The 24,230-nt window shown below is 43.5% G+C and overlaps 1 protein-coding gene across 1 annotated transcript; it reads left to right on the top strand.

Moving 5' to 3' along the window:
* The first annotated feature begins 1,252 nt into the window (after positions 1 to 1,252).
* ccdc69 (coiled-coil domain containing 69) lies at positions 1,253 to 14,650 on the top strand. The gene is made up of 9 exons (XM_062525133.1): positions 1,253 to 1,578; positions 6,563 to 6,632; positions 8,048 to 8,226; positions 10,470 to 10,557; positions 11,599 to 11,672; positions 12,036 to 12,137; positions 12,696 to 12,815; positions 13,686 to 13,783; positions 14,205 to 14,650. Exons 1-9 carry the CDS (start codon positions 1,558 to 1,560, stop codon positions 14,374 to 14,376), a joined length of 924 nt encoding a protein of 307 aa, XP_062381117.1. The 5' UTR covers positions 1,253 to 1,557; the 3' UTR covers positions 14,377 to 14,650.
* The last annotated feature ends 9,580 nt before the right edge of the window (positions 14,651 to 24,230 follow it).

Below are 24,230 nucleotides of genomic sequence, written 5' to 3'. Positions count from 1 at the left end.
TTAGAAGTGGACTTGCTCCACTTTACAGGGTCAACATTTTAGTCTATGGGTGTCTCTCATTGGGGCTTTTATACGTCCTCCCTCGCTTCTCGGGCCTCGATCCTCACTGATCTACATAAAGTATGATGGGGCGGCAGCAATGGGATAGGGTGCCTCTCATTATGCCTCCTCGATCCTCGATGCTCGATCCTCGAGGGGCGTTCCCACTGATCTATAACTAACACTGGATAGACTATCCCATTGTTTCCCCCCCCATCATTCTTTATGTAGATCAGTGAGGATCGAGGCATCGAGGAGCGAGGGAGGACGTATAAACGCTGCATGAAACGCACCCATAGTCTATCCACAGTCCTAGTTATAGATTAGTGGGATCGCCCCTCGAGGATCGAGGAGGCATGTTGAGAAGCACCTTAGGTGTGCTCCCTTCAGCGAACACCTGTGGACACAACTGAAGAAGAGCATCTGATCATTTGTCCATCATGTTTTTTATCAGAGTTGTTGACACAAGTTTGTTGATTAAGTGGAAATAGCCTATTACATTGGAGGCCTACATTAAAGGCGCCCTGCCATACGTATTTCATAACTTTGTGGTCTGAAGTCTGAAGTTTTGCATGGATGTTTTGAGGAAAAATGCCTTGGTTAGGCTACATTGTTTCAAGCCATTCTTGCGTGGTATAGAAGGAAGGCAGGCTTTCTATTCTATTTGAAAATGAAGAATTTGTTTGTAGGCCTATAGTTATTTTAGCCTACAGATGTTTCATTGAATTTAATTATTCTTGGCACCTTTTGACAGTTAAGGCAACACAATGAAGCTGGCTTACTAGTCCTTGAGCCAGAGGTTGTCACCATGAGGGGAATAAGGTAGGTCTGTAAATAGAAAACAAGAGATAACCGATTTATTTATTTATCCTTTTATGTCTATGACATGGCTTATGCGGGATATGAAGTGAATACGGTAAAATCTCTTTCCCCGCTGATTACATTAAACAAAATGTTGCACGTTTTCTAACATTGAATACATATGTAAATAATAATTTACCTACTCTGAAATATGCAATGATTTGAGTAGATCAAGTACATAAACCTAAACATCGGATAAACTCAGGCCAGTTATTGTTTGTTTTCCAAATATCTCAGCTTGTGGGAGTGTTTGTCTGGTCCTTTGCGCACGTGCTGTTCTGCGCATTTGCACCGTGAATTACGGTACAAAAAGTTCAAATTCTGTAACGTGCCAGCAAATCCTCACCGACAACACAATGCTCATAACACTGATGGACGGCTCCTGATTTTTTAGGCTTTCACACCAGCATACCTTGCTCAACTGATGAGGCAGCAATAACACGGGTTTCCAGGGGCGCGTCTTCATAGTTTGACAAAGTTGTGCGCAAGGGGTTTCATGTTGCTAATTTAATTCGAGGCGGCTGAGAGGAATCAAACTGGCTCGTGGGGAGGGTAGTGGTACATATAGCGGGACTCTGTGACCGGTCCAAACGCAGGAGCTGAAGACACTGCAGGCTTCACCTTTCGGCTGGAGGCAAGAAGGTCGGGCGCTCAGCAATGGGTTGTGCCCAGAGCAAGGTGTGTAACATTACTGAATTTGGAAAATAAAAAGGTAGAAGACCCCTCTTTTAGAGTCGGAGACCTCCACTCTTGTCAGTTGAACTTCAACTCTAGCGTTAACTTTCCTTTGTTGCGTTCGCTTCCTTTGTAACATTTGACAGCAAATGTTAGTGTTGAAACATTGTAACCTGACCCAGAATATCAGTGCTGCTGCTCAATCTTTTCTCATTTACAATTTAGTGAATTAATTGCTGTTGGTTAACTAGCGGTGGCTAGCAAGATAGTTTGTGTGCACCCATTTGTCTTTAAACTTGGAAGTTACCACGTTAAACATAACGTTAAATGTGAGTGTTCATCAGGCACACATGCGCTTTTAAAAACTCACAGCTCTACTAACTTTACTCTCAGCGTAATTTTAATTGAATACCAAATGTTACAAGTGTCAGCGATTCGTACACTTGACACTGCCAGATGATCGCTAAATCAGTGGCGCGTTCATTTCCGTGTAAGTTAGGATTCTAACATTCATGATGGGCCTATTGTTTTGTTCCTCATTATGCTCTGATCATCATGTTGTCATGAGAATTCGTCTACCTGCACGCCCACACTTGATGCAGCGACACAAACTAATTTGTCCGTACGTGGCTTCTCCTGTAAAGTTTCTGTAAATGATGGATTGATAAGTCAGTAGTGCCAAATTAGGCCACAGCTCCATGTGTTTCAAGTTATGTATATTTCAATTAACTTTTAATTACCTTACACTCACCCGTATTATATTTACCACCAGCTCTATTACACTTGCGCAGAGACCACACAGCCCTAAATCTCTCGACAGTGGAAAGCTTTGATTAGCCCAGATTGTTTGTGGATTTAGGGACTGTTGTACTTAACGTCACAGCCAGTGTTGTGTTCCTCACAAGCTGTGCGCTGTATTCTGCTGCCCTCTCTCTCCCACACACACACACACACACACACACACACACAATAAACATCAATGTGGTAGAGTGGCAGCAGCTACAGTAAGGCACGGCAGTATGTTCCCAAAGTAGACATGGCCAGCTGTAGATATGTGTGGTATTAGTAAGACCAGAGGAACAGAGGGAGAGGGTCACAAAACTCGTGTCAGCTCAGCCATATCCTTGGGCAGCTCTATTTTTCCCCCTCCAGCCAGCCTCACTCGGCCACCGGTCTGGGAAACGTGTGAGCTTGCCAGTTGTTCATTAGGCGACAAGGGCATTTGTTGTGCCCGCGCTGCGGAGTGCCAAGAGAAATAGGCCAGGCTCTGTGGTGGCAAAGCCAAATTTTATGTAACAAACACAGCATCAATCAGAGGTGGCGTGACCTGGACGGACGCCACTTACGTGTCAATACTGTTGGTCTGTTTGGGTGTTTGTTGTGTGCGGTGCAGTACTAGGATCATGACTGTATTATGTTTTGATATGGCTGTGACGCACACAATCGGCTGCTGCTGCACAGGAGTTAGGCTACAGCCTGTGATGGCTTGTTCCTCTTTGGCATTCTTAGTATTTCGAACTGTACTATCCTCACAGAGCTTCCTACTGGCAACACCCCAGAGGAAGTTTAAAAGGAGATCAAGTTGACTTGAAGAGGAGGGGACAGCTCAGCCTAGCTCACATGTGGCCTGTGAAATATAGCTGTCCTACCGGGGTAGCCTACAAAACAGTGGAACATTATTGTGAAAAGTACAGTTATGAAAAGAAGCGAAAACATTAAAATCGTGGCAAATCGTCTCATGTGATGATGTTTGTGCTGCACACTGCCCTAGGATCGTCTCATGAGCACTTTGTGATCTCAGAGGTGAAATGTCACTGAGTGGAAACCAGAGGCCTCGTTCTATACATTGACAGATAACAGTCTTGGTGAATTGAGCCACTCTTTAAAATAACGGATGCTTTGAAGCACATTTTAACAGGGAGATGACAAATGCCTAGTAAAAAATGTTCAAAGCCGATGAGTTTTGGAGTTTCTTCTAGTTTTTGCCACCTGGCCCAGCTTCTCATGTTCCTGTCATGTCTTCAGTCTGTTTTATGCCTCGAAGACATGTTTGCATGTGTGATATCTTGCACTGGATGTGTCTCGGCTTTTGTTTGTGCCCCATTGCAGCTCACGGTTTTAACACGGGAGTTTTAACAAGAGTTTTAAAAGTCTAAATGGCTACGCTGGCGTTGGCATGGCTGTCCTGACCGAGGAAGCCTTAAACATTTGCTGTAGAACTGCACATTCTCTCAGGTGGCTGGCAAATACATCCCTACAGGACTATAAACACTGGCTGGATCCAGGAGTCTCGTGCTTGTTAAAAAATGTGTGGAAAGGCATGGCAGGATGAATGATGTCCCAGTCAAATACTCGAGGAAGGAGAGGGGGAGTTTTTTTTTTAACTAACTCGTTTACCTTGAATCTGAGAACAATTAGGAAATGTACCGAGATGGGCTTCCAGTATGTCTGCTAGTTATTATGTACACATTCACTCGCTCATTAAAAGGGGAGGTGGATTATTTTGGTAAAGTCTGTAAGAAGAGATAAATTCTTTCATCACCTAGATATTTTGAAAATGTTTAGCCTACAGTCATTTTTTTTTTATTCAATTATTTAAAAGGCAAAGTGCATCAGGTTTCATAGTTCTTGTCTTTGTTTTAGGAGGGTTAAAGATAAAAAAGCTGTAAAATGTCTGTGGATTGTATGTTACAGGGAGTAGACTTTGCACATACTCTAGGGAGAACTGTACAAGTTGCCATAGAAACCATACAAACTTCAGCCCCCTCTCCCTGTTCTCCTCAAACAAACATGGTGGCTACCATGGCAAGCACCCAGCCTCGGGCCGGCCTGTGGCCAATGTGTGTGTATGCGTGTGTGTGTGTGTGTGTGTGTGTCCGTCCGAGCGCACGTGTTAATCTGTGTCCTGCATGTCCATCTGAGTCTAATATCTGTGCTGTGTTTATACGTGTTTATGTAATGGCCGCCGGATGGAAGGCCTCTGTTTATACCTGAGAGGGAGCTCACTGTCTTCTAGGCTTAAAGAGCAGCTCAGAGTGTAACATAAGCTGCAAACTCTCCCATGGAGACATAATAAGTTGGGGTATAGATTGATTCACAGTGTTACTTAAAGATGCAGTCCACCACGATTTGGGTGAAGGGTTGTTTATGTTTGAGCTCAACAGCCAATCTGATGAAACCCCTCCCCTCCGTGCTCCTTGAACAACGTGTTGATTGGTTGAAACGGTTTATGGTTTAATTTGAGACACTATGTTTCACATTTTCAGAGTGCAAATACCATGAACACTGGTGTGTTTGTTTGTTTGTTTGTTTTGAGTGCACAAACATAACAGATGGCTAGAGAATCAAGAGGATTAAAAACAATCACAGAATACCTACTACTTTTTATTAAGCCTTATCATGTCTGTGGCATGAGTGTTGTTTGTCCTCTCTCAGAGACCTCGATGAAGAAAGCTGTGATAAAAACCTAAGGTTCTGTGGCGTGCTCAGGCTTACATCATTGTTTTTCACCGGCTCAGAGGAAATGAGTTACATCTGTTTTGTCACTGTGAGTGATGAGGTGGCGTATCACAGTTAAGGACACGGCTGCGGGGAAGGGGAGAGGCTTGATGCATGATGGTTTGATGAGCTCAGTGCTTTTGAGTCAGAGATTTCAAAAGCGCTTTCCTGTGAGCAAGTGTCATATGGTGGGAGGAGCAGCACTGCACAAAGCTGAACCGCCTCCCCGACCCCGACACACAAGCACAGAGGGTGCCTCTCAACATCTCTCCTCGATCCTCGATGCTCGATCCTCGAGGGGCGTTCCCACTGATCTATAACTAACGCTGGATAGAATATCCCATTGTTGCCGCCCCATCATGCTTTATGTAGATCAGTGAGGATCGAGGCCTGAGGAGCGAGGGAGGACGTATAAAAGCCCAAATGAGAGGCACCCAGACACTTTTATTGATCAGCTACACTGAAAGTTTAGAGTTGTCATACAAATATGTATTATGATTTATTGATATGTTTGATATTGATATATCAGAACATGTGTTATGGTCAGTGTTCAGGTCATAGCCTAAACTTAGGCGTGGTTTTCTTACAGGCTAATGTTCCTAATGTTGCCAGTCCGACATTAAAATCTTAAGTCCCTTCAGCTGTTGCAACACTGTTAAACTAAATTCTGAGATGGCCTACAAGTTATGGAGTGATGGTATTTTGGCGATGGACAAAATCCAGTGCATTGCCTGGCGGAGTCTGGTTTGATGTGTAGGTAGCCTGAACTTTGGCCAGTGACCAAAACATCTTGTTTATAGACCCATAAACCGATATCCCCTCCAGGATTATAGGATAGTTGCTATTGTTTGGCTATTGTTTGGCAATTGGATCCAGACTAAACAACTTGTTTGTTGTTCAAGCTTGTTTATAGAAGGCTTTCACACGGAAGCAGTTTTTGTTTTGTTTATTTGTTTCTTTCCTTTGTTTTGACTTTTGACACAAGTCTGAACAATGCTGTTAAAAGGGGTGAAGGTATTGTGGAAAAATGCATGACCCAGTCAAGCAGCCAGAGACATTGAGGTGTGGTCCATGTTCTCAGTTTTTTAATGACAAACTTCTGAATCGGCCATGATGAGGTAGAATGACTGTGGTTTATGTAACTTCTCATGACCCTGTTTTCAATAGCACGTGTCCTGTTCTGTTGTGTACATTTTAATTGCTTATGCAGACAAAAAAAAAAAAGCGTTTTGACCAGGAAGTGGATTACATGTTGTAATACCCGCAAGACGGTGACCTAACTAGCAGGGGATAAATAAAATGAAAGGTGTTGACAGCCCAACCTTATTGACTCGCTCCCAGATAAACAGTGCAGTTTGATCTATGGCCTGATGCAATTCATTGACATCTTAAAGTCTTCCTGTGCCTGGCTTATCCTGCTATTGAGCTCTGTGTACAGCATATTTCCATTGAAACGAGGCCCGAATCCTGTCTCTATGTGTCTCCGCAGAAGAAGAGCAAGTCAAAGGTGGGGGAGAAGAAGCAGAGGGCGGTGAACAACAGCACTCAGGATGGAAGTGGTGAGCAATGGTTTCCTCCAGCAGATCTACACTCGTAACCTACAGTAATTTCCCGCATATAAGCCGCATTGTGTATAAGCTGCAGGACAGTGTTTTATGCAAGTTAAAAGAAACAAAGCCATATTAACTACTCCCCTGTATTAACCTCATAGCTGAACAAATTTTGCTAAATCAATGTATAAGCCGCGGCTAATAGTGAGGAAATTACGGTAACTCTTCTTAGATGACCACCGTTAACTTTCATTTGCATTGCATTGTATTACATTCAGTCTTTTATCCAGAGCAACTTAAACGTGATGAGGACTTCCGTTATAGCTATAGTAGAAAAGGAGACCTTAAAGAAAAGGCCACCTTTTACATATGATACAAGCTACCTTTTAACCTAACTAATGTTTACCTAATGCACTCCTCATTGTTTTAAGTCGCCCATTTTGCTCCACTGAACATTTGTTTTGTAGTGTTTTTACACCACTTTGACAAGTTTGCGAATGAATTGAGCTACATAGATAGACTTCCTTTGTGCCTCTTCACACACCACAAGAACAGCTGGAAGTACCTGAAACGCACTAAGCGTTACAGACAGGAAGTGATGTCGTACCTAAACACCCCTAATTTTTCCTGATTGTATGATCGAAAATGAATTACGTAATTGCGTGTGTTATAAGACGGCTCAGGTATTTGGTAATTGTAATTGCTAGGTAGTCCAGTGAGCTGGGAGCCCATTTAACAATGACTGAGTGAACACATTCCACCTCCCAGTGAGAAAATGGATGGTCTTGTCACGGTTGTGATTTACAAGCTCCATCCTGTCTGACTAACGCTATTCTGGCACCCTGACTGTATAATTTCATGTCCTTGGCCAAAGGTATGTCTTGTTAAAAAAAAAAAAAAGAGTGAAAGAAACAAAACAAATCTACTTCCTCCAATGGTGTTTTGACACCCAAGCCTAAATAGATAGTTTTGAATTCTTTACGCCCTCCATGGTCATTTGTTAGCCTTTCGGGAGTGCTGAAGCGAGATAAGACCGCTTGTCTTATTTAACATGTCTGGCTGGTCACTGTTTATGTCCACATTGCATTCGAGTGAGGTCATGTAACATGGCTTTGGCCATGGTTTAGGCCAGGCTGAGGCTGGGGAAGGGTTGTCAGAAAAAGGCCCACTGGTTGGAGAGATTAGAGTTTAGCATTTGAACCTTTACTTCACAATTCACAATATTTTATAAACATACACTGTTTATATCTGAATTCATGCATGCTCCTTATTCTGTCATTTGTTAGTTAATGCCCTAAAAAAAACAGTTTCAATTAATCCACGCCTTATTGATCAGCATGTTGTGTGTTATAGTTAAAGGTTGGATGTGTCATCAGCATTCTAGCATCCCTGATTGGTTTTCCTTGTGTTCCGTCTCCTCCTAGCCAAGGTACCATTGGCTGAGGTGGGCTTAGGGGTGGAGCAGCAGCTGGAGCAGTATGAGAAGCAGCTGAAGGTCCTCCATGCTCTGCTGGCTGCCCCTGGGGGTCCGGAGAGAGATGCCCTCTTCAAAGCCCACCACAACGGCCAGCTCTGCAAGGTCGTCTGCAGCATCGCTGAGAAGGTACAATCTTAATTTATCTCCAGGTTTGAGTGCTATTTTAATTCTACAAACAGTTGTTTGTTTGTTTGTTCGTAGATTTTTTGAAATTATTATTATGGTGTAGGCCGACTTCCATTTTATTCACAGTTAGTTTCTAACGGTTCCTGTTTCTCTCTTCATGTTTTGTGATTACTTGTAATGATTTTTTTATTGGATAATAGTGTGGAAAAAGTAGCCATTGATTGATGTATAGCCTTTTTATTTGTTTTGTTTGTTTGCATTGCATCAAAAAACAAACATCGAGGAGTAACCGTGCCCTTAAGGATGCTCTCAAGGGGTGAAGATGCTGCAGTTACCTCGCTGTTGCTTGGTTTTAGTGAGGAGGATGTTCCATAGGCCTCCTGATGGTCCATTGGCCATTAGGTCAACAAGGCATGAGACAGACTGTCACCAGTCCCCAGAGTAGTGAAATGCTAGCCTGAGCAGTCAGACCCACATCAAGATGTAGGGTCTGGGAACTCACCATAGGCAGGGCTCAATCGGAGGGGTGGGATAAACAGTTGTCTTGAAATTTCCTCTCCACGCAATAGGACAACGCTAAACGAATCATCTTCTTGTTCCGCTAGGGGTGTCTAGATTTCAAGGTTAGTGAGATGCCAATTGCATGGAGAAATCTCAGAAAATAAACTGTACTCCCAGGGCGGTTGTACATGGAGCACATTTTGCAAACAGCGTCTCTGGATCATGTCCTCTTGCTAGTGTTTTGATGGGATGATCGCAACAAGTTACCCATGGATGACCACTGGTTTCCTACAGTAATTTATTTCCTGTGTATGAGCCACATTGTGTATAAGCCACAGGACAGTGTTTTTGCAAGTTAAAAGAAACAAAACCATATTAATATATTATATCAATTGCTCCCGTTTATTAACCTCGTAGATGAAGACATTTTTCAAAATTTGCGGCTGATCGTTGAGAAATTACGGTAATATAAATGGGAAATTGCCCGACCAACATCAGTCAGTATCACTGCCTGTCAGTGGTGTTAGAAATGTCCATGTATTGTATCCCCTTTAAAGCTTAACCTGACAAGGAAGCTACGCCAGGCGCGTAAACCGAAGCATTCCGTCCGCGTTGCATCTGTTGCAACAATTAGGTTCCATTATAATCAATGGAAGTAGCTAAACATCATAGTGGTGCATATGTCCGAAAAAAATAGACCTGACTTCTAAAATGGATTTTACGCTTTGTGAACGGAATGTGTCAGTGACGTCTTTGATGTAGCTTCCCAGATACTTGAGATGGTGGCCTTTTTTTTTTTTTACATGTATTAGCTGTAACACCATTGAGGGGTCATTTGGGAAAATAATCAAGGAACTTTCGGTTTTTTGAAGACCCATTTTAAAAAACGAATCTCGGGTCTGGTTTCCTTGCCAAACTGGACTGCGTGTGGAAGTCACCTGCTTGAGGCTTTTGGACTCCCGAAGACGTGCAACTTCAAGTGCCCCCTCTGCTTAAACAAATAACGCAACGGCAGCGATGACGTCAGGGAATGCATTGTGCATTTTTTTTTTCCATTACCCAATAATTGGCAGCGTTCAATGCCCATTCTGTTTCCACGTGTTCCACAATGCCTGCTCTCGCCGCCCCTATTGCTTAGTTTACGCTGCTAAAGCGTTGATATCCCATGCCCGCTTTGAACAACGCTTGAACGCTTAGAAAGTGTCCCCCGCCCCCCACCCTACCCCCCTCCCAACCTGACAAAGCCAGACCTGTTTTCTTGGAAGGTGTGTCCGTCCACCCTGGTCTTTAGAAAGGAGACAGACCTGATCTGTGTAAACATATAGTCAAACAAGTCCTCAGTTCCGCACCGAGAGGAACAAAAGAGACCGCGCTGACCTGCAGTACCCCTCTCAGCAGGTGTTTGCCCATGAATGAAAGATGTCTTATGTAAGGCACAGTGGCAAGGTTAGAACTCTTGCTTTAGTGCCAATCACAGAGACGGGGCTCGATCAATCACTGTCACACACACCTGTGTTGGCCATTTTAAGCATGCAGGCCTTCCGTGGGAACTTTTTAACGTGCATCTTCATAATGTGTGACGATGGCGTGTGTGTTTCTCTATACTCGTGGTCATGGAAGAGTTTCTACACAAGAATAGATTTTGTATGTAATAGATTTATTGGTGTCTGTCTTCAGTTAGGGTAAACTGAAGTGTGTTTGTGCGTTTGTGTGTGTGTGTGTGTGTGCGCTCCCTCCTTCAGGTCAAGAGTGAGACGGCAGCCGAGCTTAAAGCAGCCCACCAGGAGGAGATGAGGAAGACAACGGAAGAGTACCAAAGCGCAACTGAAGGTCAGTTGGACCACCTCCTCTTCCTCTCTTCCTTTTCCGACTTCTCTTCCTCCTGCCTGCATTATGACCTGGCTGGCTCTAGCTACTTGTCTGTTTTGATCAGTGGCCAGCTCATTCATGTCCTGTGTTAGACAGTAGGACAAAGAGCCCATTAGAGCCATCAATAATGCACACACAATGAGAAACTGCTACTTGAGTTGGTCTTGGAGAGTTAGAAGTTCACTGGATTATTTGTGTGTTCTCTCACCGTAGCCTGAAAAGTTGTAGGTTCCAGCACTTAACCCAGAATTGTTCTGGGTACAGTGGCTCTCATAATGTCAATGACATAAGTCACTTTGGATAAAAGCGTTTGCTAAATGTAAATTTAAAAAGGCTCTCTCAGACATGGGGGGGGGGGGGGGGGGGTCTCCTGTTGTTAGTCTGTTAACAATACAACTGACACACATTAGGAGTTTCTTTTAGTCCGAATATGCGCTCTGAATGTGGCCCTTGTTCAGTGCCTACCTGGAGCATTGTTATGAACTTTGAGCCATTTTCGTCACTCAAGTGATTTTGTGTGGACACCTGGAGACTGCACAATGCTGGTGTTTGTCCCAGTCAAACCGGGTCTGATTTTTACCACACCGCTGATGGGAGCCGTCTCCGCCCCAAACAGGGACATACTCGGGAGGTAGTGGGTTCCCTCAAACAAATCAACTTCAACCCTGAAGCGTACAATACATTACTCACACACCAATGACCCCAAGATCTCCACACCCCACCTGCTTGTGGAAGGACACAAGGGCAGCTGTGGATGCCACAGACACACTCTGGCCTTAGAGTCCACAGGCTTTATCTGGTCAACACGCTCCAGTTTATTCCCACCAGATGAAGATTATGATTTGGGAGAGCGGACGTCGCTAAATCAAGTGATTTTGTTAGCACCAGAATGCGAAGGAATGTGTGTTTGATACAAACCAGTCGGTTGGTCTTTGCAGCAGGCTTAGAGGATCTTCTATAATAAAAACAAACTGTAAATCACACTTTTCTTTCATGGTGTAGAGCTGAAGAGTCTTCACAGAGAGGAGAAAGTTGCCTTAAATGCTGCACATGAAGCCGCAGAGAGCATGCTGAAGGTGAGGCAATTATCCAGTATCCAGGTGGTTAATTTATCTTGTGCTTTAAGTTGAGGTGTACTCATTGTGTGTGTGTGTGTGTGTGTGTGTGTGTCTCTCGTGTGTGTGTGTGTGTCTCTCGTGTGTGTGTGTGTCTCTCGTGTGTGTGTGTGTGTGTCTCTCGTGTGTGTGTGTGTGTGTGTGTGTGTGTGTGTGTCTCTCGTGTGTGTCTCTCGTGTGTGTCTCTCGTGTGTGTGTCTCGTGTGTGTCTCTCGTGTGTGTGTCTCGTGTGTGTGTCTCGTGTGTGTGTCTCGTGTGTGTGTCTCGTGTGTCTGTGTGTGTGTGTGTGTGTGTGTGTGTGTGTGTGTGTGTGTCATGTTGCAGGAGAGGATAGAAGACCTGCTGGTGGATCTGAAGGTGTTCCATGAGGTGAAACGGAGAGTAGAGGAGTCTACACTGAAAAGGGACTTGCAGCGGAACATTGAGGTGTGTGTGTGTGTGTGTGTGCATGCGTGTGTGTGTGTGGGTGGGTGTGTGGAGGAAGGGTTGCCTTTATAACTGACCCATGCAGAGTCATCTGTTTGCCACCTCTATTTTTATCCCCTTTCATCAATGACGTATCTAATCGCCAGTGAACGTTGACATGAGTGTTATAAGATGATGAGGTTATTAGATCAACTGTGTTAACTTAATACTGTGATTATGTGATGATGGATTGTGCATGTTTTGTAGGGAGATAAATAACGCCTATGAATACTTACACTGAGATTCTCTGTGGTTCTCTCTTAGCCTCTGTGTTAGATCTCGATTGATTCTCCCCTCTCACTTCATACATTTCTTCCTTGTAGTCTTAACACTCATCTGATACATGCAAATACTCTCTTAAAAGAAAGTCTCTCATTAAAGAATGAGCGACATCTTTCAGTGTCCTCTTTTTTTTGTTCTCATGCGTAAATCACTTTGAATTACATCGTTGTGTATGAATTGTGCACGGTATGAGTTAACTTGCCCTCTCCTCCTCTTCGCTGGTCTCTTCCCCCTCAGACTCACGGCAGCCCCGGGGAATTCTGGGAGCGGGAGCAGGAGAGTCTGCTGATCGTCATCGAGATGAAGACTGAGCGCGTGCAGGAGCTGGGCAGAAAGCTTCGGCAGATGGACACACTGGTATGTGCTGCTGACCTTTTTTGGGAAGCCAGGAGAGGGGTGTGTGTGTGTGTGTGTGTACACAGTATGTGTGTGTGTGTGTGTGTGTGAGAAAGGGTCAGAATTCATATGTGCATGCTTAACCCTAAAATGTATTTATGCATTTGTCATGAAGGAATGTCAAGGGTTCAGTGCACTTACTGTCGTGTAGCAAAACCTTTAGCATATAGTATACTGTGAATGTTCAGCAGGGTTATGACGGCGTGCTTACAAATCCAGTGTGTGTTTGTATTTCAGACTTCTCATCAAATACAATATGTATACATGTGTATATGTACACAAGATACCATTGGACTGTATATTTTTAACACTTTTTTTTAAAGGCCAATGCATAAATTACCTCAAGGGCTGTGTACTTGCGGTAAACAGTTTACTCCAATCATGACGCAGGAATAACCATGGTCATGATCTGCTTAAAGGTTCAGACTGTGTTTTTTTGTTTATGTTTTGTTTCGTTTTTACTATCAAAAAAGTATCTTGCTCTGGGATTTTGTGAGCATGGAACTACGGCACGATGTAAGCTCCTGTCCTGAACCATGGCTGTTTAAGGGATTGCATCTATCTGTGTAGGCCACTTGTAGCCTAATTATAATCTTATTACTGGACTGCCACAGTGATGGTCTTCATTGCGGTACTGCGCTGGGTAGATAAACAAATCCAGATAAACAAATTGGGACCTGACGCACGCAGATGTCCAGTGACTCATTTAATTGTTCTTATTTCCATACAGTCAAAGTGTGCTGTGTGATCTGTGTTTGGGCATGTGTAATGTAGTCCGTCGGAATAAATCCATTGTGTTACAACACCAGACTGTTTTATATGCCTCGACAGGTTGAAAAGAATCTGTCACTGGAAGACCAGGTGATTCACATCCTACAGCAGAACGAAGATCTCCGAGTGCGGATAGAGAACTACCAGTCACTCATCCAGTACGTGGCATTGTAATGTTCATATGTTGTGCTAGGATTTCAGGCCCTTTAGTGCAGTGGTCAGTCCCCACAGTGGATGAATAGTAATGATCAGGGCCGCGTTTCCCAGATTCGTTAAGAAGCTCTTAAGTGCTAAGAACTTCTTAGGATCGCTCTAAGAACGCTCCCTAAGAAGTTCTCAGCACTTAAGAGCTTCTTAACGAATCTGGGAAACCCGGCCCCAGAAATGTAGATGTCTGTATCTTACATTTAAATGCTAACAATGGCAAATTAAAAGGAATAAGAATAAGCATGTTTTATTTACTGTTTTATACAGATATGTGGTGTCGTCGTGCATGTTGTGGTTTATCATGATTGATTATAATGGTCATAATGATCAGTAATGAATTGTGTGTGTGTGTGTGTGTGTGTGCGTGCGCAGGGAGCTGTCTAAAGACCAGCTGAGCCTGCAGGAGGCTCTGGAGAAGCAGTCGTCGGAGACGCAGAAGCTGCGGCAGGAGAAGGAGGAGCTGCTCTTCAAACTGCTGCACCACGACTCCTGCGCCTCCTCCTTCCACCTGCCCCCCATCCTCTCAGAGGTGTCCCCCAGCTGACTCTGATAACCCCCAGCCCCTCCTGGACTTAACTGCCCCTGCCTCAACTGCCCCACTGCACTGTGCCTGTGTGCGTGTGTGTATGTGTGTGTGTGTGTGTGTGGGGCACTTTACTGAATGCCCCCTGGATCACAGCACTCCACTTCACTCCATTCCTCAACCCTCAACCAAAGTGTTCACACTGACCTCTAGTGGTCTACTGACGCACATACAAGCGCAAAGGGCCTGTGGTTGTTTCGATCTGGTGTGATTTTGGGAGTGTGTGTGTGTGTGTGTGTGGGAGGGAAGGGGTTGGGGGGGGGGGGGTGATTCAAAAGCCATGTCTAGTGTGAGTGTGGAGCCATTAACATGGATGAGCCCTTAAAACTGACTGACTGTCCGTCTGGATTGTGCCTTTAGAAGCTGGCAGTCACCTAGACAAGAGGACTAAGCCATCTCTGCCAATCGACTTCTCCCTCTGACAGGTTTCACAATCGCTCTCACAGTGGAGCAAGAGAGTTTGTGGTTTGACTGTACATTTGTTTTTAGATCCTGTTTGTTCATTTTAAATGTTTTACTTTTTAAAGTCAGATTTATTTAGATTTTTTGTTTTGTTTGGTTTTGTTTCGTGTAGTTGTTTATTTACTTTTTGCCATGGAAAAGATTTTTTGTTTTGTTTTGTTTTTAGTACATGCCACTCAGTGATGGAAAAAAGATAATGCAGTGTATAAACCATGCCAACAGAGAAGCTAGCTCTAGTTTTGTTTTGCTGGAGTTCTATATTTGTCTTTCTTTTTGTTGGTTTAAGTAGGAGACTCCTGCTCCACAGTCACTGTGGTTGGATTACAGACAAAAGCAATTGTACTTCACTCATGTGTAAGAGCCAAGAGCACTTCTAAATGTAGAGTTTGAAGCATGCAGAGTTGTAGATGCACATGCACTTTCTCCAATCAGTATTTTATCTGTGAGTGTGTTTTGAAAGTGTGTGTGTGTGTGTGTGTGTGTGTATGTATGTGTGCGTGTGTGTGTTTGTGTGTGAGAGAGAGTGTGTGTTGCATATATCTGCATACAGACATGCAGATATACATATTTTTTCTTTTATTTTCTTTTTTTTGGTCCCTTACAGCTCATGTGACTTTATTTGTACCTAGTTGACCCTGTTGTATAGTTTCACCAGTGTCTGTCTATGCTAGTTCTACCTTTTAAATTGGTGCCTTTGACCCTTTTTTTGTCTGGAAAATCAAGTCACAATAAAGGGCTGCATCTGAGTCATGGTGATGTTCTCTTTGTGTGTGCAGTTATCACAACTGAAGGTTTAGGAAATACATGTAAGTAGATTAAAATACAAGCAATATCCCCGGTTCCTAAAATTGCCAATATCACCCGTTCCTGAAATTCATGAAGGGTTTAGTTGCAAAAACGGATGTCTTTGTTGATAAAGATATTCATGAGTCATGTTTTCAATGTGCATTCGGGTAATATCAATGTAATTACCTCTGCCAAGGTGGTTGTTTTCATCATGGTTTGTTTGTTTGTTTGTCTGTTTGTTAGCAAGATAACTCAAAGCCATGGATGGATTTCGATCAAATGTTCAGGAAAGGTCTGAAAAGGGCAATTTATGAAAATGTATTAGAATATTCTTATTTTAATGTTCTATTCTAGAATAAACGGCCGAGGCCCCCTTTTCAGTGGTGTGCTCATAGATATATATAGATAGATATATATATATATATATCATAGATGTATATATGTCTATGGGTGTGCTCCTGTAGTGCTGTGTGAGATGCGATGCCCATCAGCAGCACAAGGGGCAGCGCTGAGTTGCCACGACCAGAGGAATATGTTGTGTTGGATGTTTGCTTTGTGTGAGTGCATGTTTTTGAGTCTACTCTGAACCTCTGGGTAATTGTTTGTCATCCATTTTTTTCTACATAAACAAATATAACCTGTAACCAATGTTTAGAACAGTCGTGTCTATAACCACAAACGGACTGTTCATTTCATTGGACACTTCTTTGTCATTAGTAACTTGAAGGAAAAGATTTCAGAACGTATAAATTCATTTATGATATTTTACCCCAGGGCTCTGTCCTTGAGCATCAGCCTGCTGTAAAAACATTACAGAATTACAAAATGTAATTTATAAGTTTTATTCCATTTCACTTCAGAACATCACAATAAGTCACCCATGTTTTTTTTTTAGCTTTCTCTCTTCTCTTTTGTCTGTTAATTTTCACTTCAGCTTTGGTCTGGTTCCTGTTAACTGATACCCTCTGCATGAGAGAACTGCCCTGTTAACATCTTGGCTTTTTGTTTCTCCACATGGACCTCTGGGCCTCCCCCCAACTAACCCCACTTTCACTGTGTCCACTGTGGCCAGTCGCCTGGAGACAGCGTGTGACTGACCTGTTAGAGATGGCCCTTCCTTTGTCTCACGTCCAGAAGGTAACAAGCACAGTGGGGAAAGCCTGCTGGATTGATTGACATGTTATTTACTGACAGGTTGTCTGACCCCACTCTCTCTCTCTCTCTCTCTCTCTCTCTCTCTCACACACACACACACACACCGTAACACATCTCTCTCTCTCTTTCTGAGATGCTATGAGATCCATTCACACTCCCATCTCACACACACACACACACACACATATATATATATACTCACACACAGTCACACTCCCATCACAGTGACACACACACACACACACACACACCTTTTAGCCAGGGCCTGCCTGTGTGTGTAAGTAGATCACCGTTTCACAATGGCCAGCCGGCGTGTCGAGACAATACCTGCCCGAGCAGAGCGAGAAGTGCAGGTCAAGCCCTCCTGTTATGATGTCAGGCAGTTCCCAAGGCATTTGCCTGCCACCTGGGATCCCCTCACACACTGGCCCAAGGATGGGATGGGTAGGGCGCACACGTGTGTGTAGTGTGTGTGTGTGCATGTGTGTGCGCTGTTGCGTGTGTGTGTGCTGTTGCTTTTGTGTGTGTGTGTGTGTCTGTGCGCTGTTGTTTGCGTGTGTGTGTGTATGTATGTGTGTGTTGTTGCTTGTATGTGTGTTTGCGTGTGTGTGCTCGCTGTTGCTTGTGTGTGTTTGTGTGCTCGCTGTTGCTTGTGTGTCTGTGTGCACACTGTTCCGTGTGTGTGTGTGTGTGTGTGTGTGTGTGTGTGTGTGTGTGTGTGTGTGTGTGTGTGTGTGTGTGTGTGTGTGTGTGTGTGTGTGTGTGTGTGTGTGTGTGTGTGTGAGTGAGGAGGGCAGGGTGTGGGGGTTGGGGCGTTTGTCTGCACTGATCACTTATCACTGCCGCTGTACCCTGCTGCTTCTTGGTGTCAGGTTGGATGTTAACCCACCTGTGCAAAAACATGTCCCGCTAATTACACACACACACACACACACACACACACACACACACACACACTATAGCACACCGTGTATAAAGGCATACAATATTAATGACACAAAGATAAATTCAGCAACCAAACCAAATAGGTTCAAAATTCTCTTCATGTGTGATTGAGAACCAGCGTGGACTTGTGTGTGCTTTTACGTAGAGGTCGTACTTAAGAAGTGTAAAATAGCTAATCAGATGTGTCATTACAAAAGCAACCTTAGTACTAATTAATCAAAATGAAGAACAACAACGATCTGCAGAGCACAGCAAAATTACCCCCCCCCCCACCACCACCATTTAGGTCATTAAAAGGAATGAATTTAGAAATCAAACGGCACGATTTTGTAACACATTTCGACAATTACACATCAAACTACTGATTGCTCCATTTGCCAGCACAAGACTAAATAAATGATGATTTGATTGCAGTACTTTATCAGCAGGTTAAAAAACATTGCAACAATCTACCATAATGACACTAATGCCTGACCTAATTAACACGGCCAGCCACTTGTTTTAGAAGGTTAATCAGTGTGTTTATTTAAGAGCCGCTGTTTTAATTGCTTGCAGCCGCTTGTCGTGTTTGTGTGTTCTGCGTCGTTCACTCGCCGTGTGCGTGACTTCCTGTGCCAGCGTGTGCACTGAGGAGTTTCACTTTTCCGCTCCGCGTCCTCGTTGTGCCTGTAGGAGCGAGCGTTTTCAGAGGCCATGGGAATGGCACCTTTGAAAAGGTCACACGCACCTTTTGTCTTCTCCTTGTCACTGGCTTTCCGGCTGTGTTTGAATTGAAGGGGATGTTATGCCTTGTCTTGATTGTTTGTTTGTTCGTTTGTGTGTGTGTGTGTGTGTGTGTGTGTGTGTGTGTGAAGTAGAGCCTCTGACTGTGTGAGCTTATGTTTGTGGTTGTGCTGTTAGTGTGTGTGCGTGAGTGAGTGAAGTAGAACCTTTGACTGTGTCAGCTTGTGTGTGTGTGTGTGTGTGTGTGTGTGTGTGTGTGTGTGTTTGTCTTGTTGCTTGTACGTGTGTGTTTCCATGTGTGCTATTACTTCGGTGTGTGTGTTTGTGCCGTTTGGCCCCACTTGTGTATGTCTGTGTGCTGTTGCTTGTACCTGTGTGTGTGTGTGCTGTTGCCTGTACCTGTGTGTGTGTGTGTGTGTGTGTGTGTGTGTGTGTGTGTGTGTGTGTGTGTGCGTGCAGCAGGGGAGTGGTGGTTAGAGGGTTGTTTTGGGCACACCTGCGTTGTGAGGGGTCCCTCTGTGCACCATTAGCCGCACGAATATAATACAATACCTCTCCTTGGCTTCATAATTTGTTAATTGCTCCATAATAAGAATCTTCCCCATATTCATTATCGGCGCTGAAAATGATGTGTTGCTGCTGCATCTGCTCCCTTTGTCCTCAACTCCAGCACGTGTGAAATGCATTTTAGAGTGTCGTATTTATTACAATTTCCATTATTTTATTACAGCAAAGATGACCCTGAAATTGCCATGGGTGGAGATTAAAATAATAATAATAATAAAAAAAAAACTGTTCGGGAGTAAAGGGAAGGGGGGACAAATTGGAGCACGAATGGCTCGTGCTATTTGTGGCTACAGAGGTGTTCTTTGTCACTTTGGCTTAGAACAAAAAGGTGAAAATTGCACCCTTAGGAAAACAGCTTTGATTAAAAGGTGTAGTTAACCCTCCTCCCCCTCTCTATCTCTCCACCTCTCTCTCTCTCTATCTTTCTTTCTTCATCTCTCCCCACCTCCCCCATCCCTCGTTTTCAGCGTGTTATTTTCGAGCTTCCTGGGGTGAGAGATTTGGAGGTGCACTGCACTCAGTCTCCATGTCAGCAGTCAGTTCTAATATCTTGAACATCTCTGTCACTTCACGCTCCCAATCCCTGGGAGTGAAAAAGGGAGTGTTAAAGAGGTCTTATAAGGGAAGACGACTGTTGTTATACCTGTATCTGGTTGAGACATTATTTTTTTCAAAAAGAAGCGGGCAAGAGGCATTAGTTTCAATAACACACACACCTGCAGCTTCCTGCTCATTCGCTGGTCTGGTCCATTGTGTGTTTTCCCGAACGTTAAGAAGCTTTGCGTTGTCTTTGAAGGATCTGACTTGGCAGGGCTCAGTTTTCCTGAGGAAGAATCATTGAGTTTGAGAAACAGTCTTCGTTTCCTCTAAGCACTAGTTTTTTGTCATCATCGCCACCCCCTTGACAATAGTGTACATAGTATGTGGATGATATATCTTTGGGACTGTGTGTGTGTGTGTGTGTGTGTGTGTGTGTGTGTGTGTCTTGGAGGAGGGGGCAGGGGAGGGGGGTGGGGGTGTTCGCCAACACACCTGGAGAAGGAATTAAAGAAAGGGGAAATCCAGTCTCTCTCTCTCTCTTTCTTTCTCTCTCTCTCTGATTACCACTATGGTAGCAGTGTGTGAGTGTATGTGTGTGCATCTGTGTGTATGCAGGCACGCCCATAGCTGTCTGTACAGATGGCACAAGTCACACCTCTCCTTGTGAGCCTGCTTCCGACCATACATCAACTCCCATCTATAGCGTATATATCCCATACCAACTCACATAGCACACGTCGAGTTAACTTCACGTCGTTACTCTCATCCATCTGGTTAACTTGTCACTGTCAAGTGTATAGGCCTCTCCAACGCCGCCGGCAGATTTCTTCCTCCCAGCAGCCTGTGACCCATCGCTTGCAGTACCACCCTAGGCCACTAGAGGGCTGTAATGGCACAGTCTGTCCTATAGGACCCATTTGTGGGCTCCGCTCGTGGTCAGGTTCCATGTGATAAGATCTCAAGCGTATTTGTTCAGCTGTCCCACCAAATTTGTCAGGATTAATACTGTCGGGTGTCTCATGGCTCAATAAATCAGAGCCGGGGCAGGCTCCGTCGAGCTCACCTGAAATATAATCATCGACTCGAGTCGTGCAAATGAATGGGCTATGGTATCGTCAAGAGTATATTTACATGTCAACAATTACTGATTTGACATGTTCCACACTTGCGTGAGGTGGTTCACACCCGTTTGTTCACAAAGCAGACAGGACTGCTGACAGGTTTGAGTACTTTCTTCTGACGTGGGGACTTTTATGATTTTTAAAATTGTTTTGTGTGTGTGTCTCTGTGTCTCTTTTTTATGTGTCTAACTGTCTGTCTGTCTGACTGACTTCTCCTCTTCACTCCGCACCTTTCTGTCAAAAGAGCAGATTCAAGAAATATAGCCAGGGCTTAACATTTGACATTTTAGAATGATAAAATGTGTCTAGGCCTACAAAAAGAAAAAGAAAACCTGTCTTTACATTACCCAAACCTAGATATCTTCATAAATCAAGAAGTCTGTGTGGTGGGAGAGGACCGAGGAGAGAAGGAGAAAAGAAATGCAACAGTGGGTTATCACCTGTAGATCTGGCAGAAGGACGCCTGCCGTTTGCTTGTCGCCGGGGCTGAAATGACGGCTAATGGGGAATGTGTGGTGCAGTTAGATTAACAGCGCTGATTAGACAGTTATGAGTGCTCTCTGTCTCTGATGTGAGTGCTGTAAAAACCAGGTAAAAAAAAAAAAAAAAACCTCCTCACCCAGGCAGACGTAGTGAGATGTGTCTCTTTGCTTGCCCAGGGGAGAGAGCCTCGTGAGACATAGCATTTTTGGCATAGCTCTCATACAGGTATAAACATGTTGAAGAAATAGAGTTTGGTTAATGGTGCCCCCCCCCTCCTCTTTTTTCCTCAGGGAGGGGGAGGCAATTTGGCCTTAACGAAAAGCACATAAATTATTATTTGTAATGTTGAAAAAAAACAAAACACTCTGGCCCTCTGGCTTGCTTGGGGGGATAACTTCTTTTGTACTTCTAACTTTACTTTTGTCCCTCACATAACTCAACAAACCTTCTTTTTGACACTGGAACAGTAATTCCTGAAATACTCCGAAACATGAAACAGCAGTCTTGCGGGGACGGTTCTTCTGTTCGACAGGTCTCCAGTGATCATGGCGAGGCGATCCCCAGCGACGCGCTTCCTGTTCAAAGATACAGCAGCGCAGACTAATTACACCACCAGGAAGTGTTATGTGCGGTAGTAAAATTGCCACCTGAGATTTTCCACCTGGACGTTTTATGGCGTCGCTTGCTGGCAGGATCAGTTGCTGTGTCTAATGGCTTCATTAACAGTAGAGATGTTCAGGGCCTTTGTCTCCAAATGGCATTATCTGGGGACATGGTGGAAAGGGGTTGGTCGAGAAAGTGGGACAGATCGGTATCAACCGGTAGAAAACTACACTGAAGAGTCTCACACAGTTTGACTGATAATTGTGACCGTCATCAAGGTATTTAAAACTAGCAAGCTAACGTATTGCCTTTCAGACTTGTCTTTCAACACCATTGATTGCACTGTGGAGCACATTTGCAAACCAATAAATTACGCTAGTATTTTTGGTGATACCTGTTCTGATCCAGAGCAGAAAATTCTAGTGAGTCGCTTGGAGGGCTAGTGTATTATCTCTCCTTCCCATGACCAGGGAGCAGTCATGAATTTGAGGATGTTATAAAAACAGTTAACTGCCAAAGTTTGCATAATGTCACTTTAAAATCAAATAAAAAGTGTATTGTTCTGGGAATAGTAAGTGACCCAGTCATATGCAGACAGCAAGAGGTGATAGCCAGTGTTATCTGCTCCATGGCAATATAGAACGTTACACTCAGCGCGTGACCAGACATATAATCATGCGGCAACAGACAGGAAGCTAGAATGTTACACTGTCTGTGTAACCATGGATGCATTATTACCACATAGTTCAGAAGTCACCACACTCCCCAAGGGATGTGAACGCGTGCGTGGGCCTAATGGGTGACATTGAAGAAAACTTTTTTTTTTTTGTTTAGAATGTATGGGGTTGAGGCAAAGACCCAAAAGTGGGCTGACACATAACATGTCAAAAGTAAAATTATACCAATTATAGGCTCAGGTTCAAAACTATATTAATGAATTATGCATTATTAACAACCAAATTAAGAATTGAAAATAAGCTATTTGACTTGAAGTAGCAAATAACTGCTGAAGCATATAACTTGGTAGATGGTGGCAGTGCAAGAAAGAACTTGTTTTCAAGTAAAGCAGTAGCCAACTACAATGCCATTTCTGACTATACAGGATAGATGTGCATGGATAGAAACCATTACAACAGAGCCCAGTGACACAGGACATGCATAGCATTGCAATATGTGACCATAAATATAGCCTAAATAATTTGGCAGACATCAAATCAATGTAAAGTACTTGTTTTGGCTAAGAAAGCAATCATATCTCTGGTGGGGTGGCCAACTGGCTTTTTGGACAATCTATTTATACTACACCATAAATAGTAAAAGGTCTCCACTGTGCCACTTATTTAAAGGGAAACTATGCAGGTTTAGCGATTTCTTCGCCGGTTTCGCTTTCAGGTTTCTCTGCAGAGCTTCCCCTACAGCTTTAGCGTATATATTTTACAACACTCCTGCCTTTTCATGAGCATGATCGCGAGGCTGGAGACTTTCTGTTTGACAGTGCCACTGTTGAAAAAAAAAAAAAAATTGCATAGTTCACCTTTAAAAAGTGTTTAAAAATATCTTCTTATTCCAAGAGCATGAACTTGAAGATCAAATACAATGTCTGACCAGTGGAACAGTGGTCTTTCTGACTGCATGCCCACCAACACTTAGGCTGCGTTTAGACTGCAGATCGGATATGCTCAATTCCGATTTTGTGCTCATATCCGATTTTTTTGATTGCATGTTTACATCTACTTTCGCCAGTGACCCAAATCCGATCATGTGTGTTTACATTTGCCAGACACTTGAAATGGCCCGCATGCGCATGGGCTAAAAGTTTCTTTTAGGGGAGAACCAGCACAATCGTAACATTTTTTTTTTTTTTCAGTTCAAACTAGCTTTACACAAAGACGATAGACTTGAGAGCAGTGAAACTTGACCAGAACAGAGTCATACATCTCTACTCCATGAAAGTTGAAACAGAATGTAACAAATATGTTGCAGTTTGTTAATAACTTAACTTAACAGTGACATTTAGGCTACCTTTGTTCCAACCTACGCAGCCATAAAAAAGTGCGATAGGCTACAGTTGTAACAGTATAGCGTCATGGTTGTAACAGTGCTAAAATCGTGAATCCTATAACATATTTTAACACAAAACACTACTGGCTTAAACAATGAACATCTATTTTCATATATAATCAACAAAAAAGGTCCAAATGTATGACTGTTAAAGCTAGTTGTATGAGTGATTAGCCATTGCAGACCATACGATATTATGCTAGCTCACAATAACCTTTAAATAGGCTTATTTTGGGCTTATCGACTTGATAAAACCTGTTAATATAGTTGATGAACTGCTTATTTCTTACATGTCTGAAGCAATTGGTCCAACACTGATATTTGAAGTTGCTGTGTTAACTTTCTTTGGGTGTGATCGCGGCACATAAA

Source organism: Sardina pilchardus, chromosome 21 (assembly GCF_963854185.1).
Source record: "Sardina pilchardus chromosome 21, fSarPil1.1, whole genome shotgun sequence".
Lineage (NCBI taxonomy): Eukaryota > Metazoa > Chordata > Actinopteri > Clupeiformes > Clupeidae > Sardina > Sardina pilchardus.
Note: the sequence above shows the minus strand (reverse complement) of the source record. Positions and strands in the feature narration are given on the sequence as shown.

Coding starts and splice junctions, on each gene's coding strand:
- ccdc69 (XM_062525133.1), top strand. CDS start 1,558: ATGGGTTGTGCCCAGAGCAAG. Junction 1,579..6,562: donor TGGGTTGTGCCCAGAGCAAG/GTGTGTAACATT, acceptor GTGTCTCCGCAG/AAGAAGAGCAAGTCAAAGGT. Junction 12,816..13,685: donor TTCGGCAGATGGACACACTG/GTATGTGCTGCT, acceptor ATGCCTCGACAG/GTTGAAAAGAATCTGTCACT.